This window comes from Dermacentor andersoni, chromosome 5 (assembly GCF_023375885.2).
Source record: "Dermacentor andersoni chromosome 5, qqDerAnde1_hic_scaffold, whole genome shotgun sequence".
NCBI classification, from domain to species: domain Eukaryota; kingdom Metazoa; phylum Arthropoda; class Arachnida; order Ixodida; family Ixodidae; genus Dermacentor; species Dermacentor andersoni.
Genome location: NC_092818.1, coordinates 130,756,696 through 130,781,073, shown reverse-complemented (window position 1 = coordinate 130,781,073; position 24,378 = coordinate 130,756,696). Strand labels below are relative to the sequence as shown.

At 47.5% G+C, this 24,378-nt stretch overlaps 1 protein-coding gene across 1 annotated transcript; it reads right to left on the bottom strand.

Annotated features, from left to right (window-relative positions):
• Positions 1-10,036: 10,036 nt before the first annotated feature.
• LOC126532086 (uncharacterized) lies at positions 10,037-23,932 on the bottom strand (the record flags this gene model as incomplete). The annotated part of the gene is made up of 2 exons (XM_072288359.1): positions 10,037-11,474; positions 22,863-23,932. Coding segments are annotated over 2 exons (2,232 nt in total), but the record flags the coding sequence as incomplete, so codon positions are not given.
• Between the last annotated feature and the right edge of the window lie 446 nt (positions 23,933-24,378).

Genomic DNA, 24,378 nt, shown 5'->3' with positions numbered 1-24,378 from the left:
GTCGGCTCTATCCATACCATTGTGCCGTTACGCAGATTGCATTATCTAATCAAATCGCCATCTATTTTTCTGTTACCTTAATCCTGTAATGGCCAGTATCACATTTTGCAACGCTGAGTTTGGTACCTAAAAATTCTGATTTAGACGCAGAAAACGCATAGTCTGTACTACTGCTTTTTATTTTACGCTCGATGAGTTTATCAAACCATTAACTAATTGTTTATCATGCTAAGTTATTACTCAAACAATATTTATTTGCTTCTTTGCTGTACGAATTACTCTTAGGCCACAAATAAACGTGAACACGCCTTTCTGGTTATTCTCGATGTTGAACTGCGTTTGGACCTAACAGAGTTAATCTTTTTTTTTTTCGACGTGTACGTCCAAACTCAGATGCGGTGGCTAAAGGACACGTGCGCTAGGCAACCCAGGTGTAAGAGACAGTCAACGAAAGCCATGCTTACTTCGTATTCCTTGTGGGCGTGTTCGCGGCCGCCCCAGGCCACATAGCAGCAGCGGTGCGAGCGGTGACCCTTGCCTGGGAGCAGGCCGCCCTTGTGCTCGGCACGTCGTGTACGTGGAGCGCCTCGAGAACAGCCGGACGTGGAACGTGTACCGAGTACGGCGGCTCGTCTCCTCTGCTTACGCCACCGGTGACCACATTGATCGGTATGGTGCCATCGCGGCAGCGTACCCACCGAAACTGCGCTACGAGAAGAGTTGGGAAAGCAGTTAAGAATGCACTAACAAGCAATGCTGAGTAAAGCAATGAAAGCACTTGGTGCACGGTCGTGATTACGATGCGCTAAGTTTTACAATGGCAAAAAAATATATAACTAAGAAAAAGAAAGGGAACAAGCATGCAGATGGACGAAACGCAAGTTCGCCTGCGGTTCGTCCGTCTGCATCCTTATGCCCTTCTTTGTTATTTTTTTTGTCAGTGTAAAACTCAGCGCAACGTAATCATGAAGCAATATTTAGCGGACGATAAACAGAGACACTATATGACTTTTGTCTGATCTATAGGGCGTTTCCATCAAAACTCAATATAAATATTTTTGGTGGAAAGGCCGCAATTACTGGCGAATAAACTGAGTTGGTGACATGTTGAAACTGCTGAATTGGAGCCAGGCAGTCCCTCAAGATACGTCAGTTTGAGTTACGCAAATTTACGCTTTGTACAACCACAATCTGCATAACGAGCGGTGCACCATGATGGAGTGGTTCTTTTGTGCGCCGATTGGTTGGTTCTTTGGGTCATCAGAGAAATGACACAATCCACTCTTGGGAATCGGCCAACAATCGGGCGGTAACTGGGCTCAAGAACAGAAAGTAAATCTTGAGAAACAAGAGGTGGAAACAGAATAAAAAGAACTCGACATTTGATAAATTGCGAGTTGTGTTAGGTTCTGGCAGGAACCTTTCGGTTCGTCTGCTACACAAAATCACCTGCAGCAAATACCCCTTTTCACTGACAGTCTTCTTACACCACATCGCACTTCCCGCAATTTGTACAATATTCTCAGTATTTATTGTCTCTGTGGTCACACAAGTATATTTAGCACATCTGCATTGCCACGCCCCATAGTATCATGGAATAACCTTGCTGGAGATATAATGAACATTCAAGATGTTGTACGTTTTTGCAATTTTCTTTGTACGCCGTTTTTCTAGTATATATAGGAATGTATTATTGGCTAGGTATCGCTATTTATGTAGATTATACAGCTGATTCGTCCCTAAAATTGTATGATGTTTCATCTCCTATGTACATTTTATGTATTTCCTGACAAAACAAAAGTTCCTTGCTTTTCTTTCATTTCTGCTTCATGCACTTTTGACTACTCCTCATAAATATAAAAATGTAACTCTTCTTTCACACAATGGTTTGGTGTCGGAAGCCGGGAGGTACATATAAAATAAATAAATGAATAAATAATTTAGTGAGAAGTGAGAAACTAAAGAAAGGAGAAATTTAGCATCCATCTCTCGTCTCGCTCAGGAAATCTGATATTGCATCACAAATATTGATGTGCCTGAAACCGAGAACAAGTGCACGAAACAAAAGGACTACCGGAAGATTATTGTTCCGGTCCAGATTGCGAAAATGATTCCCAAGAAGTATTTTTCTTTCAGCTAAAATAAAAAAGAGACGACATTTTAAGAATAAATGTCCTAGACGCTCATATTAAAACGGCATAATAGATTACTCAAGCGGTATTTTGTGTTTGTGTATGTGTGTAGTTGTCTTGATGATGTCTCGCTTTTCGTATGGTTTTGCAAAACTAAGCGAAAGCTCTTTTTTGACATCATCTTGCTTAGAGTGACTACCTGTGAGGTGTATGCGAAATATTTGTGAACACTAGAATACAGCAGGCTATGAGGAATATGATATATTCTTATATGTCCTTCTTTATTAGTGCACGTGAGTGCCCTGAGTTTGGTTGTGAAATGTTATTCCTTCACCTATCATCGTCCTTTGTTCATTTGACAATTCAATGTTGCGGAGAAGCCGGCGACATGGTGTTCCTGTTGCCAACAAAACTCATTATGAGCACGTTAATCGAAACGCCTTCCATATTCACTGGGTATGTCCCAAATTGCCGACCAATCTACAAATCACACTTACCTGTCATGTTGCAGCTTGCCGGATGGGACCCTCCTGGCAGAGGGAAAGTTGCTATATATGAAGCTCATATGCACCGGACCTTAGGGATTGCACATGAGCGAACGATTACACAGTTTGCTCTATTGCTGATACGCTGAAAAGTCAGAATATATATCGGGCGCATGATTTTGTATTTTGTGTTCCCTGAAAGGGAGCTTATCAGCATTGTTCGTTGTCCTTCATGCCGATTGCTCGACGCCCAAGCATGATCGGTTGATGGAGTAATGGGAGTCCACGGACGTGCTCTGGGGCCCTCTAACGTAAAGCTATTCCAATAGGTTTTATTCCAATCTCGTGACGTCAAATTGCGTAACCGTCGACGCAAGCATCGGGCGGTGACCCGCAGGGTTGTCTGAACAGGCCAATCGAACGCTCCCCTCGTTTATAGGAGGGCACTTTTGTTTGCTTGAAAAACGAATAACGTTGCCTACGCTGAGCGGCTTGTCTTATCTGATTGGCTGAAAAGAGGCGAGGAGCACGCTCAAGTGGAGAGAGATTTGATAGGGCCGGCGTCTGCGATGATAGGTACCGGCGTCTGAGATTCGTCCGCTTTCCCTTACTTAGCTTGCGGTGGCTCGTCGAAAATCGCGGCGGCATGCAACGGAAGCTTAAGAATGACGCCAAAACGGATCCTCAGCAAAGAATTGTAGGCAGAATGAGGTCTTAAACGTGCCGAAAGTGCTTGAAAACGTTACACGGCCACGCAAAAACATTTAGTAAACGCAAGAACATTAGTAAACCCATGCTCTCAGGCAGGTGCGAGTACCCAGCACCTGAGTGATCGGCGGCAGCCATATTTTATTCCTTTCGGAACGGGGCAGCCTGCGGCTATTCAGAAGAAAATTCAGTTTTGTTCGGCATATTAATGCATCTTTAATGCGTACACGTCACTTTGACGCGTTAGTTTTTGCGGTTTTGTGACGTCGAGTGACAGGCAGGTGAAGTGGGTGCAGCCCGAAAACTTTTGACCAATATCCGGGGGCTAATGGCGAAAAGGTGTGCAATCAGAAATAACCAGTTTTTTTTTTTTCGGTCAAATCATGCATAATCAGTGTGTACACGTCATATCTGATGGGGAGCTATCGCGGTTTTCCTGACGTCGCGTGACAGGCAGGTGAAGTGGAGGGGGTCCAAAAAGGTTTTTGAAAAGATCGCGGAGGATCGATTACAGAATTGGAATGGAAAAGTTTGGAATAGTTTTATGTTATAGCGCCCCTGCAGTGATTCTTTTTCGTTTTAAAGCGAAGCTCTCTTTGCGTCTTTCCCACACGTTACCTATGCTGGCTGCCGTGCCGATTACGCAAAGGCTTGAGGCACTGACTCTGTTCCACTAGGTGCGTGCCTGTATAGACAAGCTGTGTGACCGGATATGCACTATGAATCTGTCTCCTAACAGGAAAGCTGGGCCACTGGGTGTGTGCGACAGGGCATGTGGCACTGGGCATGTGAACATTATTAGCCAATCTCATCGGAATGGATTTGTGCCCCTGAGTAGGTGCCCGAAAAGTACGTAGAACAGGAAGGACGAAGTGAAGAAGTCGACTAAAAGAAATGAAGGAGTCGCCATCAGAAGTAGACGACTGTGAAGGAAGTGGTTGAGCGAGCAAAAATGGAACGAGTGCGTGCACTTAGCGAGGAGCGTTGAGCTGCATGAAAATGAAAAAGAGGTGAAGAAATGTCATTTGACATCAAAGAAAATTTCGCTTCTCAAATGCACGTGGGATCCGCCAATTTCTTGCATTCTTTTGTGCCTTTCGTGAGTGGCTCATTGGCTAATTTTCCTTTTCGTTGCCTTTAGACGAGGGCGAAATTGAGAACACTAAGATGCCCTCACGACAACGACGAGAGAATAATTACAATGACTTTTGAGGACGAAGGCCGGCGTCGGCGGTGCAACGGGTCGGAATTACGAACAGACACAGCAAACAGGGTCCCAAGATTTTGTTTTCTGTCGCAGTAAGATCTATTGAACTATCTAGTAATATTTCAATGTAGCCTGTTTAGCTCAACCTGGAGTTCTTTATTTCTTTCTTTGATTGTTTATTCAAGAAGCTCTTACAAAATCGGCGTGGGGGGCATGGCTAAAGGCGAGCAGTTGCGGGGCTGGAAAGTGACACCTTTGAAGCTGCAGCAAAATTCACAAACATTTTGAAGACGTATGCTAATAATGCATAATAACGTGCTTATTCCTTAACAGTTCTGTTGAGAGCATTCGCACACATATAAAATTTTGGTCATCTGCACATTTTAAACATTTCAGACAATTTATAGCAAGATCATATTGGCTAACACAATGAAGACACGAAGAAAGAAATTTTGAAGTATTTTAGTAATCTAATAACAGTCCAATCATTTTCTTCTGACAGTTCTGTGTTGATATACCAGTGTTTGACAGCTCTAGGGACATTGGCTAATCATTTAAAATTTCGGCTGTTTTAAAGGCAAGCTTTCGTTCCTCAAATCTTGTTCTCTATCATGGTTTAGATATCATATTTCTTCTTAAATTGTACGTACTTTCGTTCTTTGGAAATTGGGATAAAAATAATGACATTTTCGTTTAATATTGTCGTAGTGCTTTTAACACTAGCTTGTATCTACAAGCTTTCGTTATGTTTAGGGTTTATTATTTGTTATGGAATGACACAGTGCAATCTCTGCATCCTACTTTCGCTATTGCCCGGAGCGTACGATTCTGTAACGTTTCCTACGAGCCTAGGTTTGTCTGTGTTGTAGTGGAGCATACTAGAAAACAGTATATAAAGCGAGTGTGTATAGTGCAAAGTATATAGTGAGCGCTTCACTGTAAGTGGGACAATGTGTCTCAACTTGTTCACATTGCCAACAGCAAGATGCCAGATTTATGAGTATTGGTATGCTGTGACTACAATAGGTTCTCGCGGAATTTGATTCCTAGAAATCGAGTAGTTGTTACCTTTTGAATGAAACGATTACGAAATATTCGGCGTACATTTTCGGTTGTTGTAGTATTCTTATATTTGAAATGTAAGTACTTCGTCTCGTCTGTTTTTAGCTTGTTGTGCCTAAATCCTACAACCAATCATTTGCCTGATTATTAAATATGTATCTGAAAGATCTGTAGATATGTACCTTAAAATATTGTAGCAGAGCGATGATGACTGTTGACAGTAAAGTAACGCGTTAGCATTGGCTCAATATGTCGTACGCAACGTATTGCTACCGTCTAAATGAGTAATGTATGAGGCGTGTGTGCAGCGGGACTCCTCTTTCGCGCTTCCCTAAGAACACTCGGCGCCATCTAGCACCGCCGCTTCGAAGCCTGTGGGGGACCTCCGAGATGCATGGCTCTTCGGAGGCCACGCTTCGTGCACCGTTTCAGTGTTCGCATGTACTGGCGCGGTGCGTGCGAACACTGAGAAACGCGTCATGCGGAAACCGGGCTCCTCTATTGCGCTTCTTTGTGAACACGCTGCGCCATCTAGTGGCGCGGCCGAGAAGTCCGTTCATCGCCTTCGAGTCAAGAAGCGCGGCGCGCCGGTGCCTGCGAAAGCTGAGAATTGTTCCCTTGCTTGCCTCGCACTCAGTGGCACTTGTAGCGCAGCTCGCGGAAAGCGTTGTCGTGAAAGGCGTTCATTGAAAGGTGGCACATACCCAGAGCATTTGTGGCAGAGCCTGCTAATGTGTTGGGTTGCTGTCCTTGAAGAACTCTTGAGACGTGGGTGTGATTCCGCTCGACATCAGAAATGCTTTAAGGGACCTTTTTCGTCATTGCAGAGCGGCACATTCTCGGGGGCGCATATCTAGTCGCCCTAGCTAGCGTCAAAAACGTTAGTTGAGGAGCGGGACGCACCCACTGGCACATGCCCAGCCTCCCAAGTTGGCATCGACGATATTCATTGCAGATCAGCACAGACCGAGTGCTACATACCCAGTACTTCAAGTCGGCGTCAAAGAGCTTCTTCGAACAGCGTTGTCAACTCAGTCCCGCACCTGCAGTGACCCGTGTCGGCGTGAGAGAGCTTCGTTGAAGAGAGGCACGTATGTACATATCGGCGCGTACTCCGTGACCCAACTTGATCCGATGGTTGGTTTCAGACCCTGTTACCTCAGTACAGCAGCCTGACGCGTTAACCATTCGACCACTCACTAGCCAGTGACCCAGGTAGGCGCGAAAACGGTTAGATTCAAACATAGAGCTGCACATAACATCACTTCAGAACAGCCCTTCACATTTACGATATCATTGATATACAGCAGAAATAGGACCGAGCCTAATATAGATCGTTGTGGTACCTCATATTAATTGTATCCGGTTACGGATCTAAGTCAATTTTTTATGACTGTGAACTGAGTCATATTATAGTAAGATAGTTTCTTAGTAGTGTTAGAGCAACACCATAAATTCCACAAGAAAAGGAGTGCTTCTTTCAAAAAAAGGATGTCTTGCTGAACGCTGTCGAATGCCTTTTTAAAATTAAGAAATATTCGCAGAATTAGAATTTTCTTTTCAATTTTATCAAGTATTTGTTCTTTTTTTCTTAGCAGTTAATTTCCAGCAGAGTTACTTTTGGAAACCCCATTTTGACTTAATTTGTTAGTAAAATGTCATAAAGTGGTTTGTAAAGGCAGCCTTCATTTCTTCTCCATTTAACGTTCTCCCGGCAAAGTACCCTATAGAACACGGGAAAATCATCTGAAGTCACGGGTACCTGTGTTCTCAATGCTTGTCGATTTGTGTTATTGTGTTTATTTGGGTGGCGTTGAGTTCTGGCGATGTGGAGCGATTCCTTTTTCTCGATTCTGACGCTCATGTTATTTTACCGCTCACGGCCGGCCGATCATAGTAATAACGCAAGCGATGCGAAGCTCGGCCCGACGACGAAGCGCAGAGAAAAAAAATATATTGTAATCGAATCACAAGATTGCCACGGCCAGGATGACCAATGCGTGACCTTGACGGTACATAACTTGCTTTTCATGGACTTTATTTAGGTCACATAGGTTTCTTTAACTCGTACTAATCTAAGTACGCGAGCACTTTTACATTCCTCAGTTGGAATCGAACCCTTGACCACGTGCTCTGGAGTGGAACACATATAGCCACTGAACTGGCGAGAGCAGTTGACATATCGGACTTACTAGAATAGTTGATCCATCGTTTCCTGCTTCATTCTACAAGCTTGTCCAGTAGCCCAGAACTACGAAAACAACTCGAGCGCTCTGTAGTTACGGCTCGATCATTTCCCATGCCAGGAACCAAGCATAGCAGTTTACGGAAGTTAAGCTGTGGAATCGCTCCAGAAATCTGCCGTCCATCTAAATTTGATTTGTGCTGCCATGCTGTTTCATCCACATGGCGTGAAGGTCCTGGATCCACTCGTCTTTGAGTTTGTTTTACTCGAATACATAGTTTTGTTAAGAACTCATTATAAACAATGCAGCAAGTGCTTTATGCGCTATTTGAGTCTTCAAATAAAGCGTTGTGCATTATGTAACACAGGCATTGTTGGAGTCGATAAAATTATAGCGTAATTCATAACTCTTTGCAGAGCATTTTAGACGACTATTGTTGTCCTGGATGTAAAAGCGTTTTACACACGCACACGATGCAGTGCATTCAAATCAACACTCGCACTTGCCTGTCATGGAGCAACTTGTGCGACGCAGATTGTAGAGCGCCGCTCTTAGGTGCCGGTTTTGAGGTTAAGCGTTCGTGTCCCTCGGCGTAGCCGCGTGAACGTACTCGTGCCACTGCTCGCGCGTTCATCGTTTCTCCCACAACTGGCTCCGATGCCGCTCATCATGCCAGCGTTTCCATACTGCCCCTCCCTCTGCGAAGGCCCTGACGGCCCTGGCCCACTGCCACTGGGTGCGATCCTTTGGCTCAAAACATCGCGAAATGAAAACACGTATCGAGCTGCGCTCAAATTTTGCATTATGGAGTATCGCAATTGTCAGAATTTCTTTTTCCGAAAAGGTGACTTCTTTTCGCTAGAATTGGTGTTTTATGAGTGACGGAGCTTAACGTTTCACGGGAAACTATCTGTGGTAGATTTGACCCAAGTGGCGAAACACTGATGGGGTCACCGCAAAAACCGTGTCAGAATGGACATATTGAACTCCTGTATTGAGCTCCTGACAGCTTGCTACATATCCTAGCATCTGGCTGAAACTTGACGTGTCTCTGGTTTAGTATTCAGAGAGAGGTTAGTTTAACTTTCTACAGCTGCGCCTGTTACAGAGTCCTGAATTGATTACGATCAGCAAGGCCGCTAGCTAGATCTCAGTAGCAACTCACTTACCTACTTCACATCATTGATGTCCCCCTGGGAACCGAACCTGCTACCCTGGTGCTTAGCCACGCGTTGCCATAGCCTCTGAAACATGGTGTCGCACCAGTACTGTGGTGGCGATTTTACTCTAATGCTTCATATTGATGTACTATCAGCGTCAAATGAAACCTGAACCGTGAAGCGCGTGGCCCAAGCATAAGTGAAGGTATATAGTGCGCGCCGTCTAGTCATCAACCGTTGACAGGCACACACATCCGGTTCGGCCGCACCTCGCGATGTCTTCGCTTCTTTTCTGGTTCTTACGTTTGAAAGGGAGAAAATAAAAAAAACATTGCAGTTTGCGGCAAATTTTGTCGCGCAGTTCGCCTAAACCATAGGTGGTATCGACACAAACAGCGGTGCGCGTAGTGCAGTTTGCACCGTCATTACATAGATTCGCTCATGCGGTTTGCCGCTTGTGCACCACATTCATTCTTTCAATCGCCAAACTTGCGCAGAGTGGTATCGCTGGCAGCCGCGACGGTGGCCGGCGTGGCCGTGCCGAGCGCGTTTGGCCTTTTTTTACTGGTTTTAAGGTTTACTGAAGCGCGCACGGCCGTTTACTTGACTCCCAAACGAGCGCCGTGCGTCTAAATCGGGTGTGCGCGCTTGTCAATGGTGATGACTGGATGGCGCGCACTATATTAATCACTAGACGGCGCACTATATATATAGTGCGCGCCGTCCAGTCATCCTTCACTTATGCTTAGGCCACGCGCTCCGTTGTTCCCGTTTCATTTTACGCCGATAGTACTCTCGTAAGGGGACCGTAACTCCATCTTTCCCTAACCTTTAATTGAATGGGAATATAAACGCGTGATTGGTGTTTTGAACAATGAATGTAGCAACGCTGAAACAATGAAACAGTGAACAATGGTTACATTAATGAAAGAAATATTGTAGACAGTAGTGCAAGTTGAAAATTGGTTAAGTTTATTGTCGCCTTTCTCTTGTGCCATGATGAAAGAGGAACAAAAGAAGACGGGCCCTAAATTTGTTATATCTACTAACTTTCGACGATGACTGTGCTGCTTCCCACAAAGGAGATTTCTGAAAATAAGCAAAATAATATTGATTAGTATAATGTTCTCAAAATACACTTAATGCTGTAAAATTCACATAATCAATAACAAACTCTTTTTGACCATTGGTACATGCACAGCATACTGTAGCCACTGGTATGAAGTTCGGCATGTGGCCTTTCAGATATAAGCTCTTAACTCCATTGTGTACAACACCTCAAACATTTAATAAAGACAGAAAAGAACTGTAATTCGCGCAAACAAGACGGACTTATTTAAAGCATAGTAGCAATATCAGCCGGTGATTGTTCTTATTTTTTTTTGTATGAGCTCAAGTACCGCTCTTTTAATTGAACGTCACGCTCTTTCAAACAACGAATTTCAATGTACGTGAAGCACTTACACTTCTTCCTGCGGAGGAGAGCGGTGTAGTCGTAGGCGCTGCCGAGACCATAGCCGTAGTTCAGGCCATAGCCGAGGAGACCGTGACCGAAACCGTAGTGGCCAGCGCCGTAGCCGAGGGAGCCAACACCGTAGCCGTAAACTGGGGCGGCGTGGTAGGAAGCGAAAGCTGGGGTGGCAACAGCGGTGGTGACTGGGGCAGCGTGGTGGACGGTGGTGGTGGCCACAGCTGGAGCAGCGTGGGCAACGGTGGCGACGGCTGGAGCAGCGGTGTAGGTGGCAACTGGGGCAGCAGCGTAGGTGGCGACTGGAGCGGCGTGGGCAACAGTGGTCACAGCTGGAGCAGCAGCGTAGGTGGCGACTGGAGCAGCGTGGTAGGTGGACACGGTGCGGGTAACAGCTGGGGCAGCAGCATAAGTGGCAACTGGAGCGGCAGCGTAGGTAGCGACTGGAGCGGCGTGGGCAACAGTAGTAACAGCTGGAGCAGCAGCGTAGGTGGCGACTGGAGCGGCGTGAACGGCGGTCACGGCTGGAGCAGCGTGGTAGGTGGACACGGTGCGGGTAACAGCTGGGGCAGCAGCATAAGTGGCAACTGGAGCGGCAGCGTAGGTGGCGACTGGAGCGGCGTGGGAAACAGTGGTCACAGCTGGAGCAGCAGCGTAGGTGGCGACTGGAGCAGCGTGGTAGGTGGACACGGTGCGGGTAACAGCTGGGGCAGCAGCATAAGTGGCAACTGGAGCGGCAGCGTAGGTGGCGACTGGAGCGGCGTGGGCAACAGTGGTCACAGCTGGAGCAGCAGCGTAGGTGGCGACTGGAGCAGCGTGAACGGCGGTCACGGCTGGAGCAGCATGGTAGGTGGACACGGTGCGGGTAACAGCTGGGGCGGCGACGGCGTAGCTGGCAGCTGGGGCGTAGCTGTAGCCGAGGCCGAGACCAGAGTAGCCGATGCCATGAGCAAGGCCGTAGTGGGAAAGGCCGAGGCCGTAGCCGCCGGTGAAGCCAGCGAAGGCGCTGGTGGCCAGAGCCAGGACAATGCAGGCGCGGATCTGGGCAAAGAATACGATGTGGTGGTGTAAACATCACATTCGTCTAAACAACAAGGTGCTGCCTTAATGTGTACAGCTTTTCCTGAATATTTGATAGTAGATATCTAAGGTTCCATTTGCTTCCTATATTTGTGTAAACGTTGATGAATGGTGAAATTATTGGAGTACAAATATCTCCGGCTGCCATCAGACCTTATAATCGTCCTATACAATCATAAACGATCAAGGTTTGCCTAATTGCTTTGAATTCGAATTTCGCATGATGTGTTTAATTATTCACAACAAGCTTATTTTGTGTCAAAGCTAGTGGCAGCAGTTTGACTATGCGTCCAGCTTCTGGTACTCAAAACTGATTTCAGACCACGGCTTTATAAGGGATTATTGATCAGGAAGAAGCTACATATGGTAACGATGGACGTAAATATCGTAACGAGCCTACCACTAAATCTGAACGACTGTCCTGCACGTTCACCAAACGTTTGACTTCAGCTTCCGTGTAAGCCCAACTCCCTTTAAAGCTCTCCTATGGAGCCAAGCAAGATTCTTATTAGAGACATGCTGGTGCTTCTTACCATGGTCTTTCTCAGCTGCTGACGGTCCAACTGCTGATTTTACCACCGTTCGGTCTCCTTTTTATATCGAAATGCTCACCGGCAGCGCTCTAGCGGTGGCCGAACAAAATGCGTAGATACAAAAGAACAAAAAAGAAGAGGATACATCGCAATTTATGCATGTTTTACCAAAGCGGTTAGAAACGCATTCCGCTACTTCCCAAGCATTCTGTCCTCCTCACTTAAGGTGAGGTAAAAAGAAGCGATGGCCCACGCAACCATAATGGAGAGGCAGTGCCACAGCCCGACCTTGACACCCTGTATCGGCACGGTCTATCGCTGGTCTCTACACGTATACTCAGTTGGGCTGAGAATATACCTTCGCTCGGAAGCAGCGGAATACAAAAGAAGTCGAAGTGAGAAGCCGGGCAGGCGACAACTAAAGGTTTACTGAAGCGCGCACAAAACAGGTTTCTAGATCCACCCGCTGACGGAATGTAGATCAAACGGCGTCGTATACGATGCGTGTTTCCTACCTATATTTTTTGGCAATATTCTTTTTCCTGTTGAGCTGCTTGATCGCATGTTATACAAGAGTGATTTCGTATTTCAGGGAAACCTATACGAGAAAGCAGTCACGTTTCGTCGCGTTGGCGCTAAGCTGCGCGTAAAGTTATTCACAAAAGCTCTACCATTTGTGAGACGTAGAATCTTCGCAGGCATTAGCGACACAAATGTACTTGAAATGCAAGAGTGACCCCAGTGGCACCAGGTACAACTCTTCCTGCACAAAGAGCATTGACTGTGTAATTTTTATTTCTTCTTGCCTTCGGTATTTTTCGGTCAGTGCGCTACCAGTCACCGTATGGCACGTCCAGATCGCTACCTAGATTGTTCGTCAGCGGGCACTGCGCTAAAGAAAACAAAAAATCTTCTGATTTCAAATGAACTACTACTGCATTTCAAATGAAGGTCGCCGCAGTATTGGTCATATTGCATTCGATGGAGGGGCTTGTGGTGTCGTTTTGTGGAAGCTTGGACAATGTCGCTGCAACGTTCAAAGGAGGAACAGACAATGCGGCGGGGCCTAGCTGTCGTTCAAAATCAACGCCTCCATTTCACTGATTTTAACAGTAGTTGCAGCAACTTCTTTTTGCCTCATTAGCGGCCAAATCCCGGCTCTACTCCCTAAATATCCAATGATATTTGTGATATAGATGTGTCAGGTGCTGAAAGCGTGTTTTGCAGGCTTCTTTGTAACAAGACTACTATTTGTGTTGGTTGCTTCTACAGAAGCCCCTCTTTCGGGTGATGAGAGCATTTCTGCCATTCATGAGTTTCTACGCCGATATGCTAACAACTCTAGAATTATCCTTATGGGAATCTTTAACCTTCCGGACGTGGACTGGGTAACTATGCATCACACATCATCTTCTTCAGAAATTCTGTTTGACCTAATGTCATCATTTAACCTTCACCAAATAATCTTAGAACCGACGCGTAAGCAATGTTCAGCAGACAATATCATTGACCTTATACTAATCAGTGATCATTTTGCAGGGCACCAAGCACAGACAGAAATTATTGAAGGCATTTCATATCACAAAATACCGCTATGCTTGTTGCCTCTGGACTGCTCGATAAGAATGCGTTGTAGTACATCTATAGTACCCAACTTCGAGAAGGCGGATGACGACAGCATATTAACCCACCTTGCGCACGAATTTCAAGCCCTTACTGAAATAACCTCCGACCCGCCAATCGATGTGAACAAAGCCCGACTTCATTTTAAGAATATGGTTTCCTACTGCGTAACTAACTATGTTCCGTTAAAAATCAGGCGACCACAAAGAACAAGCCCATGGATAACTCGGGAAGTTATCTACGCAGAGCGTCATGTAAAAAGGATACGTAACTCTATTAAAAATCATGGATCATGCCCATCCAAAACCAACAAACTAGCATGCGCAGTAGCACATTTTTGAAAGACAGCCAAAGAAGCTAAGGAATATTATTTTCATGTAACGCTGCCTAACTTTCTGACAAACAGCCCTCAGCGATTCTGGAGCCATTTCCGCCCTACTAAAGACACGTTATCGGACTTGTCTCCTGAGGAAAAAACTAACAACGCTAATGCGTACAATAATTATTTTCACTCGAATTTCACAAAAGATGACGGTAACCTTTCAGACTTGAGTAGCAGTTCAACATGGCGCATCGATCCTTAATCATATCTGACGTGGTTATTTTTAACATGTTGCTCACCCTTGACTCTAAAATATCATGCGGACCAGATGACATTCCAAACTACTTTCTAAAGAGATACGCAGAGTGGTGCTGCCGATACTTGGGCCTGATATTTCGAATATCCCTATTGCAGTCATCCTTACCCGATGACTGGCAAAATGCGAAAATCATCCCAATACATAAAACAGGAGATACCTCATTGCCCTCTAATTATCGACCAATATCTCTCACTAGCACCGCTTCCAAGACGCTCGAGCATATCATCCTTAAACACCTAACAAACTTTATTGACACTCACAACTTTTTAACGCCATAGCAGCACGGATTCCGCCATGGATTGTCAACCGTCACCCAGCTTATGGAAGTTGTGCAGGACCTCGCATTCAATATCAACAACTGTAACCAGACTGATATAATATTATTAGACCTTTTGAAAGCATTTGATCGCGTATGCAGCAGTAAATTATTAACGAAATTGCGAGGTTTTATTTTGAATGGGGAAGTTTTAAACTGGTTAACATATTTCTTAACAAACCGGACACAATTCGTACTATTTCAGCATGTGTAATCTGCGACAGTGCCTGTCACATCAGGCGTTCCCCAAGGATCCATGTTGGGGCCACTGTTATGTTTAATTTTCATTAACGACCTAACCAGAAATATTGACTGTAACATCAAACTGTTTGCTGATGACTGCATCATCTACCAAAGAACACCTACGAAGATCAAGTTTAGATAAGCAATTCACTAGGCCAGCTAAATGAATGGTGCAAAAAATGCAAATGACAAACACAACTAAATCAGTTTGAATGACGGAAACAAGAAAACAACAACCTTACGACTTTCCGTACTTTATTATCGGCACATTGCTAACAAAAGTTCACAAGCATAAATACTTAGGCATCACTCTACCTTTTGACCTGAGATGGGACGTGCACATTACCAACGTGACCTCGAAGGCATTACGCAAGCTATTTTATCTCCGAAGATGTCTCCGCCTGGCACCCACGTCGACTAAGCTTTTCGCGTATACTACTTTCGTTAGACTGGTTTTGGAGCACGCTAACACAGTTTGGTTTCCCCACTCATGAACTAATATAACGAAACTGGAAAAAGTACAGCGAAAAGCGCTGCGGTTTATTTACAACAAATATAAGCGCACAGATTCACTCACTAACCTTGCGGCTATATTATGTTTAGCGACGCTATCATAAAGAGCGAAGCAAGCACGGCTCAAACTTTTATTTAACTTGATTCATAACTATTATAACATAGACTTGACAAAATACATGTTTTTCGCAGTCACGATCACCGAGACGTAAACATGTACACGCCTTAACAGAATATTCATGTCATAATGACACATTCATATACTCTTACATCCCCCTCGTGATAAGGTAATGGAATCGCATCGATCCTTCAGTCATTTCTGCAGACTCATTATGTCAGTTCACATCACGGTTAGAATCCATATCAAGCAATCAGTAACGCAGTCTTACTCACATAATATGCTTTGCAACTCTTGTAAGCCATGCTGATTATCGTGAAGGTGTTTACTGTTATTTTTGTTCCCGTTTGCTGTCTTTTTCATGGTGTGTTCTCTGTATTGCTGCGCATATCTCCTAGATATGTTATATCTACATTTGTTTGTTTTTTATGTATACTTACCTTGTTCCTTTGCGTTCCTTGTTTGGCTTATTGACACGCAATTTGTACGTGCACGTTTATTACCATGTATTTAATTTTTGCTGTCCACTTATGGTTCCTGATGAGACTGGCAGTATTGAAAATAAATAAATAAACAAATAATTAGTGTAAGGAAGATGACAAACGTGCGCACAGAGTCAGCAGCATCGGCAGCATCAAGCGCACAGCAGAGGCTCGAGCTCGGGAACTGCTCGGTGCATCCCAGGACCGGCGGTCGCTACGAACCCCAATAAATCTCCTTTATAAGTGGTGGAGGTGCGGGGTGACGTTCCATTCTACCATCCTGGAACTCCGTTCTCGGACGCTACCCTACGCCATGCCGGACGCCGACCAGCAGACTCTTCCATCGCCACCGGCGCCTTGCGCTGGCACCGTTCGCCAGCGGGAGCCTCCCATCTTCAGCGGAACCGACGACAACGACGTTGAAGAGTCGCTGTCGTCCTACGAACGGGTGAGCGTTCACAACAAATGGAATGACTCGGACATACTGGCTTACGTATCAATCTACCTCGCGGGCGTGGCCAGTCTCTGGTTCAGAAATCATGAGAAGGATATCCAAACGTGGTCGGCGTTCAAGACGTCGATTACGGAAGTATTTGACCGACCCGCCGTCAGGAAACTACGAGCCGAGCAGCGTTTGCGTACATGCGCACAGGACACGGGTGAGACATTCACCAGCTATATAGAAGACGTGCTAGATTTGTGCAGGCACGTGAACGCTGCCATGACAGAAGCGGAAAAGATCAAGCACATCATGAAGGGAATCGATGATGACGCGTTCCAGATACTTCTGGCCAAGGACCCGCGCACTGTTAGCGACGTCATCAGCTTGTGCCAGAGCTATGATGAATTACGTAAGCAGCGAGCTCTGACAAGTCGACATCCCACACCAAATGCGGCGTCACTCTGCAGCCTGACCACCGGCCCAGAACAAGCCTCCCTGATAACCCAAATCAAGGACTTCGTGCGCGAAGAAGTCGCACGACAGCTATCTCTGGTGTCCGTCACTCAGGAGTCTGCTAGCACTTTACCGTCTCATCTCCGTAACGTGATCCATGAAGAGGTCGCAGAAGCGCTGCCGGCTGTTCACCAGCAGGATGTCGTGACTACACCAGTCACTTATGCTACAGTTGCTGCAATGGCCCCTCGCACTGTTCCCGTGCGTCGCTTCCAGCAGCCTGTGCACCGCCCTCTCCCTCCCAACCCCTGGAACACCACTGCCATCGCTAACCCGTGGCGTACGCCGGACAATCGCCCTATATGCTTCGCATGTAGATGTCCCGGTCATGTCGCAAGGTTCTGCCGCCGCCGATCGCAGGCGTTCGATGACGATCGCCGAGCGCCCTATGTGCCGCCTGATTCAAGTTCGCCTTACGGACCCTTCGACCCATCACCAGCTCGCTCCCAGACTGATCGCCGTCCTCGCTTCGAACGCCTCCGATTACCCTCTCCATGTCGCCGATCGCTTTCCCCTATGCGTCGACGACCCGTCTCTAACGAAGAGGGAAACTAGACGACGCAGTTCCTGAGGCAAGAACTGCGCAAGTGTCGACATGCCGAAGTCCTCCTCCTTTACCTGCCAATTTCATTGATGTGTTTATCGAAAAGGTCGCCACAGTCGCCCTCGTCGATACCGGTGCCGCTATTTCAGTTATGGATGCCAGGTGTTGCCGTTCGCTTCGTAAAGTGACGACGTCTCTGTCTGGATTGTCGCTACGAACGGCGAGTGCTCAACCCATTTGCCCTACCGCTGCTTGTACTGCCCGTGTGACCATACAGGACGTTTTGTACACGATTGAATTCATAGTTCTTTCATCGTGATCCCACGCCGTTATTCTAGGATGGGATTTTCTCTCACTCCACAATGCCATCATCAATTTCGCTCGGGCTGAGATTGAACTTTTCCACGTTGGTGACCTGGCCTCTGTCGATGCTCATCCTGCCGCTAAAATTCTCGTGAAAGAAGACACCTGTATTCCCCCGTGCTCTTCAGTTTTCGTACCATTCTTCTGTAGTACCATATCCGACGGGACGGTCTTCTTCATGCCCTCTCATCACTTTGTTACCAGAAAAGCGCTTCCTTTGCCCTTTGTAGCTCTTGACCTTGCCGCCGGTGGTATTGTAATTCGGAGTTATTGAAAGTTTGGATAATTTGTAATTCAACAAGATGCACAACTAAGTTTCTAATTTTCTTCATTTTACAGAGGTATCTTTCGTGCGTGCGTGCGTGTTTGCGTGCGCGCGCGTGTGTGTGTGTGTGTGTGTGTGTGTGTGTGTGTGTGTGCGTGTGTGCGTGTGCGTGCGTGCGCGTGCGTGTGTGTTTGCGTGTGTGTGTGTGTGTGCGTGTGTGTGTGTGCGTGCGCGTGTGCGTGCGCGTGCGCGCGCGTGTGTGTGTGTGTGCGTGTGTGCGCGTGCGTGCGTGCGTGCGCGTGCATGTGTTTGTGTGTGTGTGCGTGTGTGTGTGTGCGTGCGTGCGTGTGTGTGTGCGTGCGTGTGTGTGCGTGTGTGTGTGTGTGCGTGTGTGTGTGTGTGTGTGCGTGTGTGTGTGTGTGCGTGTGCGTGTGCGTGTGTGCGTGTGCGTGTGCGTGTGTGTGCGTGTGCGTGTGCGTGTGTGTGTGTGTGTGTGTGTGTGTGTGTGTGTGTGTGTGTGTGTGTGTGTGTGTGTGTGTGTGTGTGTGTGTGTGTGTGTGTGTGTGTGTGTGTGTGTGTGTGTGTGTGTGTGTGTGTGTGGTTCGAAGCTGCATTGGCTAACTTTTAGGTATTTTTGAATTAAATGTCTACTGCTACAGCAGCTAAATTAGAAAGATCGGTAGTTCCGCCTTCGTTGAAAGCCACAGGAACGTCTAGCAGTGGACTCGAGCTCTTCGCGTGGTGTAAATGACACGACATGACAACTGCTGCTGCCCATCGCAAACCACAACCAGGCGGACGCCCGGCTTGTCACAACGCTGGCACGATTAGAAACACCAGCAGCGACATTACAAGCGTCACACCTAGATCAGCGCGAGCGAAAGGACCAGATAGATTTAGTCTGGCGTCAACAGTTCGCTGTCCGTTCAGCTCAGACCAGTGTATGCACAATGTTCAGCGATTGAAATTCGTTACTCAGAGTGCATGGCGACCGGAACTTTTTGCACCGCAGGTGATCGCTGGGCACGCCGTAAATCCTGACCGATTAACGCAGGTGCCCAGGCAATGGCCTGCCTTATTTCGTTCGCGGGCGGACGTACGCTACCGGGGGAGGCATTTCGCGCTGTCAATGGAAAGGATAAGTGCGCGGCACACATCATATATAGCTTGACAGGCTCTTGCAAACGCGGTCCAGCGTCGCAGCAAAAATTCGAGCGTCTTCGCTTGCGCGCACTGGCGGCACGAGCGCGACTAGGAGAGACAACCCAATTCAAAATCTATTCGCTTTAAAAAGTCCGAAAGATCGGTCTGAGTTTGTGCGCTCTAACCTGCTACTCTGCACTGGGGAAAGGAAACGAAATAGGGATGGCGTATGACGATATATTGGTGCGATAATGCTGGTCGTTAACACAGCAGGGTATTTAAAGGGTGTGTTCCAATTCTGGCCAGCGTCGGAGACAGGTTACGTAGAAAGCTAAGGAGACAGCTATGGCAGCTTTGAACCCAAGTAACGGAACACATTTCGAACCGTTTAGAAGGCGTATGTCCATATTAGGTGGTATGCACACATATAATACACACATATAATACACATATACGCATCAAGAATTATGCCTTAAGGGCAAGTCTTTATCGCAATAAAAAAAAAAAGAAGAAGGCGTATGGAAGACGCTTCTGCGACGTGACGCCACCTCGCGACGACAAGGGGAGAAAAGCACACATTATTTGGGTATTTAAACTATTTGCGTCTGCAAACCGTCTGCGAACCGTCTGCGAACCGTCTGCGGACGTTTTGACTTACATTAGGCGCATAGGAAAGCGCGTTTGAGTTTTCGTGCGCGCCGACTACCTTCCCATCGAGTTTCCAAGCGTCCGGCTTAGCCGCCATCTTCTTTGAACAGGAAAGTAGCCTCCATCATTTTAATTCGAAAGCTTTATTGGCTCATGAAACGGAAAATCTGGCGGCTTCCCCGTACATGGTACAAGAAGTCACGTAGCCACAGCCGATAAGTGAGAGGCACGCGCCAAGTGGGTGCTGGGTTCCGAGCACTACCGGATGGTGCTCACCTCCGCGCATCAGTCATCGTGTGTGTTTTTTGTTTCTTCCTTTTTTTTAACATAGGTGGGAGATTAGGCAATAAAATAACAACAGCTGGTGCTTGGTGACAGGGACGGATGGATGGAAAACTTTATTTGGTCCTGCAAGTAGTGATAATTAACCACTAAGCGGGCCACTCCCACGTCGGGACCGGAAGGCCAAGCCTCACGGCCACGTCGTGAGATTGCTGGACAGCCCAGAATTGTTCATCCAGTTCCGGGCTGCGAAGTGCAGCCTCCCACCTGCATGCATTCCTTGATCGCCGAGTCTTCAATTCTTTCGCAAGACCAGAGCATGTGTTCGAGCGTGGCTAAAGCACCACAGTCTTGGCAATAAAGCTCTGTATACGTCTCCGGATAAAACATGTTCAGTCTCCGTGGGCAAGGATAAGTACCAGTCTGTAGTAAGCGTAATGTAAGCGCCTTAGCCCTGTTTAGTTTAGGATGCGGCGAACCGTAAACCCTGCGAGATTAAGAAGGTAATACGTCGTGATTTCATTGTATGTGGAAGGGGAGTCTCTGTTCTCGGGGAGTACCACCACGCCGTGGCGCGGGGCAGAGCGGAGGGTAAGATCTCGCGCTGCCTCATGAGCAGACTCATTAAGATTCGGAGGGGCTCCCTCAATCATCCCAAGGTGAGCAGGGAACCAACATATGTAGTGTTGCGGGATCTCACATGTCTGCATAATTTTAAAAGCAACCCTAGCCACCGAGCCCTTCTCAAAGGCCCTAACGGCTGATTTTGAATCGTTATATACAAAAGGCCTGCGCCTGTCAACCAGGGCGAGCGCAATAGCCGCTTGCTCCGCGACCTCTGGCCTATCAGTCCGAACGGGAGTATTGGCTGATATTGGAACCACATCGTGCGCCTGACAGCTTGCTACGTATGCTTGCATCTGGCTGAAACTTGACGTGTCTCTGGTTTAGTATTCAGAGAGAGGTTAGTTTAACTTTCTACAGCTGCGCCTGTTACAGAGTTCTGAATTGATTACGATCAGCAAGGCCGCTGGCTAGATCTCAGTAGCAGCTCACTTACCTACTTCACATCACTAATATCCCCCTGGGATCCGAACGTGCTACCCTGGTGCTTCATAATCAGCCTGGTTACGCCCACTGCAGGACAGAGGCCTCTCCCATACTTTCTTTAGGAGGTTGTGGCCAATTACTGCACCGGAGTGCCAATCCTGCTCTGGTGAAGGAGTGCGTTACCACTTCTGGTCACCGGGATCAGGCTGCACTCCAGGCCTGTTACTGCAATTTTATCAGCCCGCGGATTTTTTTTTAATCTGGTGAAAAATTGGGCGGCATCGGGATTCGAGCCGTGGTCCTATTGCACGTGAGGCGGATGCTCTGCCTCTACGCCACCGCTGCACCCTGGTGCTTAGCCACGTGTTGCCATAGCCTCTGAAACACGGTGTCGTACGGTGTGATGGCAATCTTACTCTAATGCTTCATATTAATATACTATCAGCGTCAAATGAAACGTGAACAGCGGAGCGCGTGGCCCAAGCATAAGTGAAGAATGAGTGGACGGCGCGCACTAAATATATCTAGTGCGCGCCGTCCAGTCACCAATATAGTGCGCGCCGTCCAGTCATCAACCATTGACAGGCACGCACATCCGGTTTGGCCGCACCACGCGATGCTTTTGCTTCTGTTCTGGTTCTTACGTTTGAAAGGGAGAAAATAAAAATGAAAGAGAAGCTAAAATGTTGCAGTGTGCGGCGAATTTTGTCGCGCACTTCGCCGAAACCATAAGTGGTAACGACGCGAACAGCGGTGCGCGTAGTGAAGTTTGCACCGTCATTACATAGATTCGCTCATGCGGTTGGCCGCTTGCGCACCACATTCATTCTTTCGATCGGCAAACTTGCACAACGTGGCATCGCTGGCAGCCACCACGTTGGCCGGCGTGGGCGTGCCGAGCGCGTTTGGCCGTTTGCTTGACTCCCAAACGAGCGCCGTGCGGCCAAATCGGATGTGCGCGCTTTTCAACGGTGATGACTGGACGGCGCGCACTAAACCTTCACTTATGCATGGGCCACACGCTCCGCTGTTCCCGTTACATTTGATGCCGATAGAGGACCATAACTCCATCCTTCCCTAAGCCTAAATAAATGAGACTATAAACGCGTGATTGGTGTTTTGAACAATGAATGTAGCGACGCTGAAACAATGAAACAGTGAACAATGCTTACATTAATGAAAGAAATATTGTAGACAGTAGTGCAAGTTGAAAATTGGTTAAGTTTATTCTCGCCTTCCTCTTGTGCCATGATGAAAGGGGACAAAAGAAGACGGACCCTAAATTTGTTAAATCTACTAACTTTCGACGATGACTGTGCTGCTTCCCACGAAGGAGATTTCTGAAAACAAGCAAAATAATATTGATTAGTATAATGTTCTCCTAATACACTCAATGCTGTAAAATTCAAATAACCAATAACAAACTCTTTTTGACCATTGCTACATGCGCAGCATACTGTAGCCACTGGTATGAAGTGCGGCATATGGCCTTTCAGATATAAGTTCTTAACTCCATCGTCTACAACACCTCAAATATTTAATAAAGACAAAAAAAACTGTAATTGGCGCAAACAAGACGGACTTATATAAAGCATAGTAGCAATATCAGCCCGTGATTGTTCCTTCTTTTTTTTTGGTATGAACTCAAGTATCGCTATTTTAATTGAACGTCAGACTGTTTCAAGCAACGCATTTCAATGTACGTGAAGTACTTACACTTCTTCCTGCGGAGGAGAGCGGTGTAGTCGTAGGCGCTGCCGAGACCATAGCCGTAGTTCAGGCCATAGCCGAGGAGACCGTGACCGAAACCGTAGTGGCCAGCGCCGTAGCCGAGGGAGCCAACACCGTAGCCGTAGACTGGGGCGGCGTGGTAGGAAGCGAAAGCTGGGGTGGCAACAGCGGTGGCGACTGGGGCAGCGTGGTGGACGGTGGTGGTGGCCACAGCTGGAGCAGCGTGGGCAACGGTGGCGACGGCTGGAGCAGCGGCGTAGGTGGCAACTGGGGCAGCAGCGTAGGTGGCGACTGGAGCGGCGTGGGCAACAGTGGTCACAGCTGGAGCAGCAGCGTAGGTGGCGACTGGAGCAGCGTGGTAGGTGGACACGGTGCGGGTAACAGCTGGGGCAGCAGCATAAGTGGCAACTGGAGCGGCAGCGTAGGTAGCGACTGGAGCGGCGTGGGCAACAGTGGTCACAGCTGGAGCAGCAGCGTAGGTGGCGACTGGAGCAGCGTGAACGGCGGTCACGGCGGGAGCAGCGTGGTAGGTGGACACGGTGCGGGTAACAGCTGGGGCAGCAGCATAAGTGGCAACTGGAGCAGCAGCGTAGGTGGCGACTGGAGCGGCGTGGGCAACAGTGGTCACAGCTGGGGCAGCAGCATAAGTGGCAACTGGAGCGGCAGCGTAGGTGGCGACTGGAGCGGCGTGGGCAACAGTGGTCACAGCTGGAGCAGCAGCGTAGGTGGCGACTGGAGCAGCGTGAACGGCGGTCACGGCTGGAGCAGCGTGGTAGGTGGACACGGTGCGCGTAACAGCTGGGGCGGCGACGGCGTAGCTGGCAGCTGGGGCGTAGCTGTAGCCGAGGCCGAGACCAGAGTAGCCGATGCCATGAGCAAGGCCGTAGTGGGAAAGGCCGAGGCCGTAGCCGCCGGTGAAGCCAGCGAAGGCGCTGGTGGCCAGAGCCAGGACAATGCAGGCACGGATCTGGGCAAAGAATACGATGTGGTGGTGTAAACATCACATTCGTCTAAACAACAAGGTTCTGCCTTAATGTGTACAGCTTTTCCTGAATATTTGATAGTAGATATCTAAGGTTCCATTTGCTTCCTATATTTGTGTAAACGTTGATAAATGGTGAAATTATTGGAGTACAAATATCTCCGGCTGCCATCAGACCTTATACTCGTCCTATACAATCCTAAACGATCAAGGTTTGCCTAATTGCTTGGAATTCGAATTTCGCATGATGTGTTTAATTATTCGCAACACGCTTATTTTGTGTCAAAGCTAGTGGCAGCAGTTTGACTATGCGTCCAGCTTCTGGTACTCGAAACTGGTTTCAGACCACGGCTTTATAAGGGATTATTGATCAGGAAGAAGCTAGATATGGTAGCGATGGACGTAAATATCGTAACGAGCCTACCACTAAATCTGAACGACTGTCTTGCACGTTCACC